Source organism: Siphateles boraxobius, unplaced genomic scaffold, assembly GCF_051911475.1.
Source record: "Siphateles boraxobius isolate OS27281-9 unplaced genomic scaffold, OSU_SipBor_1 46, whole genome shotgun sequence".
Lineage (NCBI taxonomy): Eukaryota > Metazoa > Chordata > Actinopteri > Cypriniformes > Leuciscidae > Siphateles > Siphateles boraxobius.
In genome coordinates, this window is record NW_027509097.1 from 12,338,321 (window position 1) to 12,350,933 (window position 12,613).

The 12,613-nt window shown below is 41.2% G+C and overlaps 1 protein-coding gene across 1 annotated transcript in view; it reads left to right on the forward strand.

The window, feature by feature from the left end:
• rhoq (ras homolog family member Q) overlaps positions 1 to 12,613 on the forward strand; it is a 17,228-nt gene continuing 4,615 nt past the window's right edge. Inside the window, exons 1-3 of the mRNA XM_077200855.1 lie at positions 1 to 501; positions 1,131 to 1,189; positions 12,382 to 12,546. Of these exons, the coding sequence (XP_077056970.1) occupies positions 360 to 501; positions 1,131 to 1,189; positions 12,382 to 12,546 (366 nt within the window). The 5' untranslated portion in view covers positions 1 to 359. The remainder of the gene's footprint in view (positions 502 to 1,130; positions 1,190 to 12,381; positions 12,547 to 12,613) is intronic.

The following is a 12,613-nucleotide window of genomic DNA, read 5'->3' on the forward strand; positions in this document are numbered from 1 at the left end:
AATCCGCGTTGGGCTCAAGAGTCAGTGGAGGTGATACTGGGGTTGGGAATTAGGGAAAGTGGGACAGCGGAGAGGGCGTAGTGTTGTTCACGCGCTTTTCATGTTGATGTCTTTACAACGCGAAAGTTATCGCTTGCTTCCATCTCGCTGGAGCTGCACGCGCTCGGCGTGTGTCAGTATTTAAAGGGGGACACCTCAGTCAATGCCAAATTTGTGAAGCGGGGTGAGGAAATGGCATTTCAGCTGTTTTTGAAGACCGAGCGCGGCGCTGCAGCTGGCGGTGACGCCTAAAGGGAGCTCTAAAGCGGGATATATCTCTAGCAGATGAAGATGGTGAATTCAAGCGTTTTATTATCGTCATGGCAAACGGAACCGGCAACATCATGTTAAAATGCGTGGTTGTCGGGGACGGCGCCGTTGGGAAAACTTGTCTGCTGATGAGCTATGCCAACGACGCCTTTCCAGAGGAATATGTGCCCACTGTTTTTGATCATTATGCAGGTAAATATACCAGCGTGTTACTGCGACATAATGATCATTAATCAATATTTCAGTATGTATTTGATATATAAATGTATTTGACGTTTATTTAGTGGTATTTACAAGACCTCGAAGTCACTTGCATTGTGTTGCGCTTGTGTTTCGATAATGGAAACCACCTGTGGGCTGAGGATGCAACTGGTGCAAATCTGCATCCTTATGGCACGATTCATCACGTCTCCCTTGATCAGAAATAAATAAAAAACAATTTACTTTCTTCTTCATTTGATTAGAAGTAAATAAAGCCAAGTTGCGGGCATCTTTCACTTGATGAGAAATGAATAAAATAAAATTGCATCCCTCTTTCATTTGATCAGAAATTAACATCAATTTGCATTCTTCTTTACTTGAACAGAAATTAATCAAACCAAACTGAGTATCTCTTTCACTCGATCATAAATAAAACAAATTTGCATCCCTCTTTAACTTGATCGGAAATTAACATCAATTTGCATTCTTCTTTAACTTGTTCAAAGATCAACAGAGAAAAACAAAGAAACAGCCCTTTCTTTAATCAAAATGAAAGCATCATCCTATTTAAAATGATCCTGAATCATATTTAAAATAATAATTTGTGATTTTGTTTTCAGTGAGTGTGACCGTTGGGGGAAAACAGTACCTGCTGGGGCTGTATGACACTGCAGGTCAGGTAGGGTTAAACCATTCTTCTCTCATTGGCCTGAGGCTTTTTCATTAGCAATAGTAACTCGATCAATACCGGCAAAGTACATGGTGGCCTGTTCAAATCCATTCAGAGTCTTTTTGGCATCATATGCATCTGATTTAAAGGGATCATTCCTCCAGAAATAATCTATCATCATTTACTCACTCTCATGTTGTTCCAAACCCGTATTACTTCATCGCTTTTATGGAACAAAAAAAGATGATGTCAGTCAGGCTGGCAGTCTCAGTCGTATTCGTTATATGGAAAAGTCATATGGTTTTGGAACAAGATAATTGTGAGGGTTAGATTACAGAATTTTTATTTTTGAGTGAACTGTCCCTTTTATCACCAAACCTTCTGCCAAACTCAACAGGTGAACACACACTGGTGACTCTCAGAGGAAAGATCAACGTGTGAAGCAGTGAGAATGCAACAGCAATCTTTACTTCCTCTGTTTTTGTGTCTTAACCAAGATGTTGAAAGTGATCATGAAAGAAGATCTTAAGTTGCCATATATGGCCGTTGACAATTGTTCTTCAAGGTGGTCTAGTCTAAAGAAATAAGTATCTGGAGTTTTAGCAGTATAAATGGAAATTTTAAAACCTGTATCCTGAAAGGGAAAGGCTTTACCTAAATCTCATACTCTCTTTGTTGGTACTTCTTTTGAATAACCAACTACAAAAAAATATGTTTTATGTAGTGTGAAATGTGTGTCTGGATGCGTTACATTCATCATGTTGTCCTTGTCATGACAGTTCAGTTGGATCGCTTCACTTCCATTCACAAAGCCTCTTAGACTCATGGGATAGTAAAGTTTCCATTGGATGCACACTATCCAGACTGATACTTTTTGACTACTAGCCTATGAATAATTCTGACACGCTAGCGGTAACTCTTTTCCCATACTGTTTTTTGCCACTACAGTAGTAGGGAAGTATTCTTATTTGAATGCAGCCTATGCCCTTGTCTATAATTTAACTTTTAAGTGTGACTCTGGATCACAAAACCAGACATAAGTCGCACAGGTTTTTGTGGCAATAGCCAACAATACATTGTATGGGTCAAAATTATCGATTTTTCTTTTATGCCAAAAATCATTAGGATATTAAGTAAAGATCATGTTCCATGAAGATATTTGGTAAATTTCCATACTGTTAATATATATATAAAAAAAATATTTGTGTGAGTAAATGCAGCACAATCAACGAACATAAATGGACAACTTTAAAGGCGATTTTCTCAATGTTTCGATTTTTTGCACCCTCAGATTCCAGATTTTCAAATAGTTGTATCTCAGCCAAATATTGTCCTATCATAACAATCCATACATCAATGGAAAGCTTATTTATTCAGTTTCAGATGATGTATAAATCTCAATTTCAAAAAATGGACACATGTGACTGGTTTTGTGGTCCAGGGTCACATGTGTTGTGTGTCAGGCTGTCTAATTAAAGTTGTTTCCACAACAGTGCACTATGTGTCGGTATGCATGAATCTACCAAGCACTTTGCTGTAAATGTAGATTGAACTCTAAGCCTAATGCCTTCTCGCCCGGGCCAATGATTCAGAAGCTGTCTTGAACTGTTAAAAACTGAATATCTCATAGTCTTTGATCTCTGATGAATGATTTATTTACTTTGGATTCCACGTCTTGTAAAACTTTCTTTGCCATTCTACAATTAAATAAGCATCAGACAATTCCGTTTGAACAGTTGAAGATGCCTGATTTAAAGTAATTTCGCCATGTATTGTTAGTATAGTTTAATTCATCTGACAAATAGAAAACTAAATCTTCACATTTTTTCATGCTGTTTTAATGGTGATCATGAAACCGACACAATTATGGCCAGGACTCCAGGATATACCAAATCCATGAGATAAAATCCACTTTGAAGCTCTTAGTTCTTAGTGCTATCTGATTCAGTTAGCTTTTTTCCATCGAGCGTCATCCTTTAAAAAGACGAAAAATGTGAGCGGTGGGCCAGATGTGTAGAAGTGTCACTGAGTGCCAAGTGGTGGGGTTTAGTTTTGAAGCAGTTCAAACACAGAAAACCTTTCCCACATGCAGCCTCTCTCAACAGCTGGCACCAGTTATACCGTACAGAAACCGATCACTTGATCAAGAGGATTCATTTAGCTGAAGAACAGGAAAGAGGGTTAAATTTAAAGCTGATGTTCAGGTCAGACTTAAAGAAGCAGTTTACTTAAATCATTGAATCACTCTCATGTCTTTTGGAACCTTTGCTGAACGCAAAAGAATATGTTTATGGTGCCACAGCCAAGCTGATTTTTTCCATACAACAAAACCGAATGGTAACCATCACTGTCAAGCAGGATTTTGAGTTAATAACTTAAATTTCAGTTTGTCTCTCACACAAACCTATCATGGAATTGTAGAGCATGAGTCATATGGACTACTTGTATCATTATTTATGGTGCTCTGAAACTTTCCCAAATTCCATTTTAATGGTTTAATTAAATTTTAATACTCAAAATCCATGTCTAATCAATTGAATTCATAAAACTTGAACAGTTTAATAATTTATTAATTTTTAAAATAATAGGGCCTGATAAATAACTTATTTTTAGAAATTGTGTTGTCGGTTTTAATTTTTTGTGTTAGAATTTGCATACTTGAGTACATGTGTAGTAAACGAAACTAAGGCACTTTGATGTTGCCATTTGATTAAATGTACAGCCCTACTTTTGATTTATTCGTCCAAAAGTTCTGTGACCATTCTGTGTTTTGCTGTAAATTTTACTTTTATGAGTGGATTCTGTGGTTCACACACACACACACACAGACACACACACACACACACACACACACACACACACACACACACACACACACACACACACACACACACACACACACACACACACACACACACACACACACACACACACACACACACACACACACACAAACAAACAAACAAACAAGATGCATGAAGAAAGATCAAAACCTTCACTGATCACATCCACATTACATTCCACTGAAATGTCATATACTTTTGGGGCCAGTATTTATGTTACTATACATGTAACTATCAGAAAAATAAATAGTGTGTGCGTGTCTTTTAGTTGCCAAATATTTTAGCTCTTTGAACCTGAAAAGTTTGAAAGTAATAAAATGCCTTACTGCAGAGCGGTGTTTGAAAGATCTAATTAGCTGTTTATACTTTTAAGGCCAGTTTACACTGCACCAACAGACAGCAGAAGACACTTCATCGGGTTTTGTCAGATAAGTGTGCGTAACGCCTATTGCCTTTGGTCAGCTTTCATTTTCGACAATAATTTTTTTTGAATCGCCATTTGTCAGGTCTTGGAATGTCTGAGAAGTGACGTGCTTTTATCTGGTGACTGATGGTGCCTGTCGGCGCAGTGCGAATTGGCTTTCAGACATCTCAAATCTATAATTAGTTTTTCCAGCAGTATTATTGTGCACATGACTACAATATTCCAATTTATATATTCCATAAACATTCTGTTCTGCATTGACTAGATAAAAGACCTCATCAGAATTCCCTTTGTACGACAAAGGGTAACTTGCCCTTCTTAGACGTGTGTCAATGAGTGTGTGCTCCATATAGCCATGTATTTTAAACCTCACTGGCAGGAGTGATAGGAGAGTTTTCTCGCACACGTTATGCAGTGAATAAATGGTAGCAATATTGGAAGAATAGGCAGATGTTCATTCTATTTTAGCTGTTAAAAATAGTTTTAAGCCTGTGATTGCTAAGCAAAAGGGCGTCCTTTAGCTCATGAGCTGATGTCAGTTGGATGTCTTCACAGGCTCTCCGTCTGATTGGTCCTGACATGCTAATGGCCTCAGGAGGAGTCAGAGAGAAAGCTGGATAGTGTTAGTTAAGGGGCAAACTCTTAGATGTTGACATCTGTCTTACAGCTCCGTCTCAGCCATCTAATCCTGACCTTTCGTCCTCTACTCTGTCCTCCACCTTTTTCTTTATTCACTTGGGTGATATTTTAACAGGGTGTTGAGTTGACGGGTTCTTGATAAGCCTCAGAGAGGGAACTGGGTCCCAGATGTGAAGCACAGCTGCAGTCTGCATTGCTTTTCCAATCCCACCCGGGGTATGTGACTGCCTTTTGCCCTTTCTGGGGCTCGGTGTACCTCATGACCAGCCAGATAACTAGAAGGGATTTTAAACCATAGAATTTTTCATATTTTTGAAGTTCTTACATAATATGTTCCTTTTATTTGCAACTGCTTTGAATTCTTACTGGAGTCTATTTCTGGGATGAAGGAAGGGCATTGAGTTTGAGCAACAAACAAACACACATATTATGTCTTTAATTAGTGGAGACAGGGCTGAAAAAGCAAACAAATTGCAGACTGAATGAAATTTTGACTTGGGATAATTACTTTTATTTTGGGACTGATACTCCTGTAGGCAAGCACCAAAGTCTTGAACTTGATGCAAGCTGTAACTGGAAGCCAGTGCAGAGAGATGTGACGTGGACTCTCGTGGGTTCATTGTATAGGTATGTTTAGTTGACTATACACTTTATGTATAGGTATGTTTTCAGGGATGTAGGCAGAGGTATGTTTTACCATCTAAGCCTAGGTTGGAATTAAAACAGAGTAAATCAGAACAGAATAAAAGCTAAAAGCAGTAGTGTAATTGCAGAAAAGAGGAAGAGAAAAGGATCATTCGTAATCATTATCTTAGTAATCATCGTGATCACAGAAGTGACCATTTCTTGAAGATTTTAATGGTCTCAGAAGATGCGGTAAAAGGTACAGAGAGAGTGAAGGTTCTTGTTATTGAGTGTGTGCATCATTGTGATGGTACCATCAGGTATGACTTACTCACTGACCTCAAAGGAAAGTGGTAAGTAGGAGGATGCAGTCCCTGAGTCAGTCATTAATGCCTGGTCAGTGCATTGAATTTGATGTTTGCAGTTACAGGGAGCCAATGGAGTGAGACCAAGCATTCCGCCACATTCTGGATCGTAGCTGCAAACTGATGCCAATAAGGTCACTGATATTTTGTCTATCCCTACAGACCACATTTGCTCCCACCTTTGTCATTTTGTCCCAGGTGCAGGAAACCACCTCTAAAGCATCTGCCCAGAGTCTGATTTAACTCCTTGAGGAAGTGTGAAAGTAAAGACCTGACTGAGCTTCATCTGGGCTGAGTAATCCGGCTGTGTGTGTGTGTTTATTCGCTGTACCCCACAGCAAGCTTCAATTAATCTGAGTAAATAAAGCCATGAATTATTCTCTTTGGAATGGATAACGGCAGAAGAGCCCTTTTTTTCTTTCGTTCTTCATCTCCTTCCCTTCCTCAAGTCCCCTTCTTTCTGAATATAAAACTTTCTGTGGAAAATCACCCAACCATTACATTCCCACTCTTATTCTTCAACTTGCATAAGTGGGCCTTGTGGGTAATTTTAGCTTGCTGATTTCTCTCTCTCTCTGATTCCTGTTGTATTATATAAGGAATGAGGTGCTAACAGCAAAAAGATTGACCCACTTATTTCACCACAGCAAATCCATACAGATAAACATAACACACATCCACATACTTATTATACAGAAGATTGACAGACAAAGATGGACCTCAGAATTGATGGTCTATCACTCACACATGTACACTGAGGTTAAATCTGATTGAATTAGGAGTACAGGAAGACATGCATACATGCAGTAAACGGTGAGCAGAGGGGCTCTTGAGATAAATGTTTCATAGGAACAGCAGTGTAAAAACACTTTCCCCCTCTCTCTGTACCATATTGGTCTCTCACTCTCTCAACTCATCTCAGTGTCTTTGGGAATCTTACAGCAACACTGTACAGTCAGACAGATTGGAATCTGATCTGAAAGTCAAGGGCTGAGGGAAGAGAAAAGGGCAAGGCAATTGCAATCTGAGTGATGGATGGATGGATGTTTGCTTTGTTAGCCCAGTGTTGTAAATTGTGCTGCAATAAAACCGGACACAATCAACACTGTAGGGTTGGAACACAGAACAGTATAGCATGTAAGGAATGTCACAACTGTAACAGGGTTTAAGATACAGGGAGGAAGGAGACGGGAACCGGCGAACAATCAACAATTTTTAATAATAAAATAAAACAAATACAAAAAAGTATAAGCCAGCAGCCCCTCTCGGATGAGTGCTGGCCACACAAAACAGAAACAGAACTTCACATAAAATCAGGCCTGTTCCTCTCTCGATCTTCAGTGTCGTCACTCCTCCTTTTATGCTTCCGCTCCTCCGTGAGAGAATCGAGACTGGTGCGTCTCACAGGTGACGTTCATTATCACTCACGCCACCGGCCTCGTGCTGTTCTTTCACGTCCCTCTGCCTCGTCCTGCTCGCCACACACCCCCATCGCCCCTCGTAGGGCGGCGGGTACCCACGAGACTGCGCTCTACTCCCAAAGCCCCCCAACCCCCCCGGTCTCCACAACGCGCTGCCATCTGGTCCCCCACCAGCTGGGCGATCTCCTCCGCGGTGACGCTGGATAACGCTCGTGCGACGGCTTCCCAGTTTCGGGCAGTCGGCAGGAGTCCCCCACTCACTGCTCCTCCCCTTCAATGGCGGACGGTAGCAGGCTCCGGCCCACGGCGAGCGGCGGCGACTCCTCTGCTCCTTCCCGGACGGCAGCCACCCCTCCAAAACCCAGGCGGCCGGCAGCGAGCTCGACTGTCCCCCCGCAACTCACTCCAGCGCACCGCCTCGAGCATCCATGGCGACGGATTCTGCCCGCCATGCTTGATGGCACCGCGGATTCCCCACAGCGGCGAGGGCTCTCTGACAGCGCGTTCCTCCTCCTTCCCAGGTTTCGGCACCAATGTAGCAATGTTTAAGATTCAGGGAAGAAGGAGGCAGGAACCGGTGAACATTTAACATTTTTATTAATAAAATAAAACAAATACAAAAACCAAAGTATAAGCCAGCAGCCCCTCACTGACGACTGCTGGCCACACAAAACAAAAAAAACACAACATAAAATCAGAGAATGATGATCAGAGAATGAAAATCAGAGAATGATGAGAAATGCGAGACCGGTGCGTCTCACAGGTGACGTTCATTATCACTCACGCCACCGGCCTCGCGCCATTCTCTCACGTCCCTCGGCCTCGTCCTGCTCGCCACAGTAATGAATGGATGTCCCTAATTTTGCAACCCTAACTCCAATACACAAATATATTTTAAACTGAGTGCGTGTGTCTTAGAATGAAGGCATAAACATAATTCTGATCTCTGTAGCAAGTGAAGGACAGTGACTGGTAGGGGTGTAACTGTATTTAGAAGTCACGGTTCGGTACGTGTACCTTGGTTTTGGGGTCAAGGTTCGATATGAGTTTGGTACAACAGGAAAAAACAACAAATCCCCGATGCTAGGTTTCTTTTCCTTTATTTTGAACAGACATTACTGCAAATTACAGTTTGTTCCAACTAGCTGCATTTAGTCCCTTGTGTGGTAGTTGGTACAGGACAGCCTCCTTTAGAGTAAGCATTAAACAGATAAGCAGTAAACAGAATGCACTCTTGCATAGGTCATATTCTTTTGTACGGATGATAAAAAACAAAAGGCATTTGATCACAATCAGCTAAAAAACTGAAAAGCATCTCTTGTGTTATAAAAATGGCGGATGTACAAAGTTTAATATTACACTTTTTCAAAAAAATATGAGCATGAAGGAGCAAAATAGCCTACTTCACCTTTCCACAAGGAGACCGCGAGTGAAGAGGCACAATGCCTAATGATTTTGTCTCATTATAACAGCGGAAACAACTTAAAATACTCCGTCATTTATGGTCATACGAGTAAGACTAATATGAAACCGTAAAGGGACTATTTTTATGTGTGTACATTCACAATTAAAACAAAACATTGTGCTTTTGTAAAATAAAGAAAAAGCAAACAGGATGCCGCTTTCTGCCATCCCGGGTTCCTTTTCATGAAGTTAGTGAAGTGCATCACAAAAATTAATCGAAACTCAGCGTATAGGCTACTAGCAAGCTCTTGCGTGCCATCTGAACTTTTGTTTTGTGTTGGTGCATAGATCGTGTCTTCTTCAGCTCTTTTTCCGGTTGTTGCGGTTAACAAACAGCGTTGCATTACCGTGCACGCCCCCTTCTTGATTGGAGTGTGGATCGCCTGTGACCGACTGTATTTGTCGTCTGACTGTATGCACCGAACCGTGACGTCCGTACCGTGATGGTTCGGGACGAATACATGTACCCTTACAACTGCTAGTGACTAGGCATGTCAGTACAGATAACAAACAGCTGATAGTCCTCCTCCATCCCATATCAGATATGCTTTTGTAAGAAGCAAAGAATAGAAAAGGGACAGAAGCAGTTGTCTTATACAGTAGCAAGTGTGGAGGAGAAGCTGTGCACAATTGACTGTATTGTCACTTTGTTCATACTCCAGGAGAAATGTGTGCATTCAGAGGCTGTCTGCTGTCAGTGGTATCAGCTGGAGGGAGAGCTTTATGGTAATGACGGCAGCAGAGAAGGGTGTTTCCAGGTTCACTGCATTAGACTGCTGTCTCGCTTTTTTAAATCCATTTCCCTCAGCTCCCGAAAGAGCTGGGCATTCACGTACACACAGATATATGCGCACACACATACAGTTTCCCTAGAAATGTCACATATTTCATTATTAACAAGCTCTGGATTATGATAAGCCGTCACAGGGCGATTTCAAGAGAATGAAACACTAATATAAAAACATATTTAATCAACTGGTTTTCACAGGCAACAATCAAAATGTATTTTATCTTCATTACAAGCCAGCAGCCTGTTTCATCTCAACTGACTTTTGATAGTACAGGAGAAACCAATGTAGTGAAAACTACTCAAATTTATCAGTCAAGCCTGAGCCATTGAAAAAGACAGTTGTGGCACTCCCATATACAGTACATCTATTGGAATAGGAGAATGCGGAAGAGTGTCTTGGGAAAACTGATAGTTCCAGCGCTGAACCCCATTTTTTTGTCATGGTCATCGAAACACATCCGCTGCTAAGTTGATAAAATGACTGCATTTTTTGTGTGTGGACATTTTAATGGTCCTGGCGTACACCCAACACTGCACATTTTTTGAATTTCTCTCTTATCTGACACATTCATCTGGGGTCTTGTAGTCTTTACAAACAAGCAGATGAGTTGAATCAGGTGTGTTTGATTTGTGCAGACTGCAGAGCTGGGGCTCCAGGATCTGATGTCATAAGCATTTCAATGCTGGTATACCCTGTGCAATAAACTAACAAAGTTTCATCTTTCATTACGACTCCCAGTTCTCTCCAGCAGGCATTATAATTGCAATTTTTTGGACACCAGGTAGTAGTTTGATCCAGTGTTGTCTTCTTCAACCAGATTGGGCCTTTTGAACAAAAAGATTGCCATTCTGTTCGGTGCTGCTAGTGGCTTGAAAATTATACATTTCACCTTCAAGTTAGTAGCATCTCTATATTTCATTAGCGACTTCCAACATGGACATAAACTTGTGTTAAATGTGTTCTCTGGTGGTAGCAGGAGATATCCAGGAGACGTGGGTGGATGATGTGTTGGCTTATTCTACATTCAGTTTTGGCAAAGGCCAGCTGTAAATAATACCATCCCTCCCACCCTGCCCCCTGTAGAATGTTTGAACAGGCCAAAGGATGGGCAGTGAGTGTATTTATAACGCAGTCGGCCCACCGGGGGAACACACACTGACACAACAGTCTCACTTACACCACAAATGCACCTGCTCAACTTTGTTTTGTCAGGTTATGTTGCAACTATGCCTGATTTGTCATGTGGCAGGGGCAGGACGATCTCCCCACAGCAGTAGCAAACCATTTTGGCTGTAATTCTAAAGGTTAGGCTATATATCGCAGGTTCATATCTCAGCCACAGAACAGCACATTTGGCCTCGAAACATTGACAGTTGCAAGTAAAAACAGAAGGTTTATATCCCTCCCCAATCTTCTTGATGGACGAGCGACTGTCTGGCTGTGTTGTGTGTACTGAGCAGGTGCGTTTTTGACATCGCTAAAAATTAGCTTTCCCCCAGTGTCCTACATCCTACCCTCAAGCTGAAGTTAAATTTACCATTACTCAGTGAAATTTTGTGGGCAAAATCCGGTAATTGTAATAGGAATCCATGCGATATGATGTTTGACGTGAGGGCAAAAATGAATCCCCACACAGATTTCTTTTGTGTTAAGTTGGTCCCACGAATTCGCCACATTGACCAACAGAAAGCTGAAAGTGACTTCTGTGTGAGCTGTGCTTTTATACATATCTACACTATTAACAATAAACAGTCAACGCCCTCAAAATTTCACTAAAATTTCTCAAATATGACTGCACATAAAGGCTTATGCAGCGCTGAACTACAAGTTACAGAAACTCGCAATCCTAAGTCGGCAGTTGTTAGCAACGTCCCTTGCGGTTCACATGCAAAGGTGCTCCTAGATGAGAGACGTCATGGTAAATTAAACTCTGAAGCCACATTTCGGAGGTTTCATTTCTGGAAGCTCAAGACTGTTCCTGAGTGGTGCCTGTTGCAAATGAAATGTTTGTACTGCAATGCATAGCCAGAGGCACATGCTGTTACAGTTTAGACACACTCTCGTTAGAAAGAATAACCATGGAAGATTGCATACTAATACACACACACTGCGTGTTGGGACACAAACACACATTGGAAAAAACAAGCTCCCAAAAATATCAGTCACATGTCCCCTGTAAATCCAGGCTTATCTGTTATAGTGTCTGGGTTTCTGGTTTCCAGAGGACATTTCGATGTCTCTGGGCTGTTTAAAAGGACGAATGAGGAGATGGAGGAAATGCTGTTGAGTGAAATATGGATTTATGGGTCACGAGTCATAATCTAAATCAAAATAATCTCTGCTTGATCATTAGGGTCAGCGAGTAATTTCTGGTTGCTGCTTAAGTGATTGCTGATAATGTTCCAATGTAGAGCATTTGTGGACTCTGATTCAATACAGTGGTGGATTCTATTAGTTTAGATTTGTGGAGAAGGGAATTACACTGTATTCAAAGTGAATTCATTTTAGGGTAGTTTACTAAAGTAAATGTTTCTGAACTTTTGATGCTTTTTTTTTTTTAAACCATTGTTGACTTATGAACAGTAGAAGGCTCTGTGCTTGTTTTTACCCAGTGTCCTCTGGTCTGACAGGAGGACTATGATCGCCTGCGACCCCTGTCCTACCCCATGACAGATGTCTTCCTCATTTGCTTTTCCGTGGTGAATCCGGCCAGCTTCCAGAACGTAAGAGAGGAGTGGGTCCCTGAGCTGCAGGAGTACGCGCCCAACGTCCCTTACCTCCTCATCGGCACTCAGGTTTACACATTGCTACACAAACGGCACACTATTATTCAGTATACTACTTTCTTTTTGTAATCATATG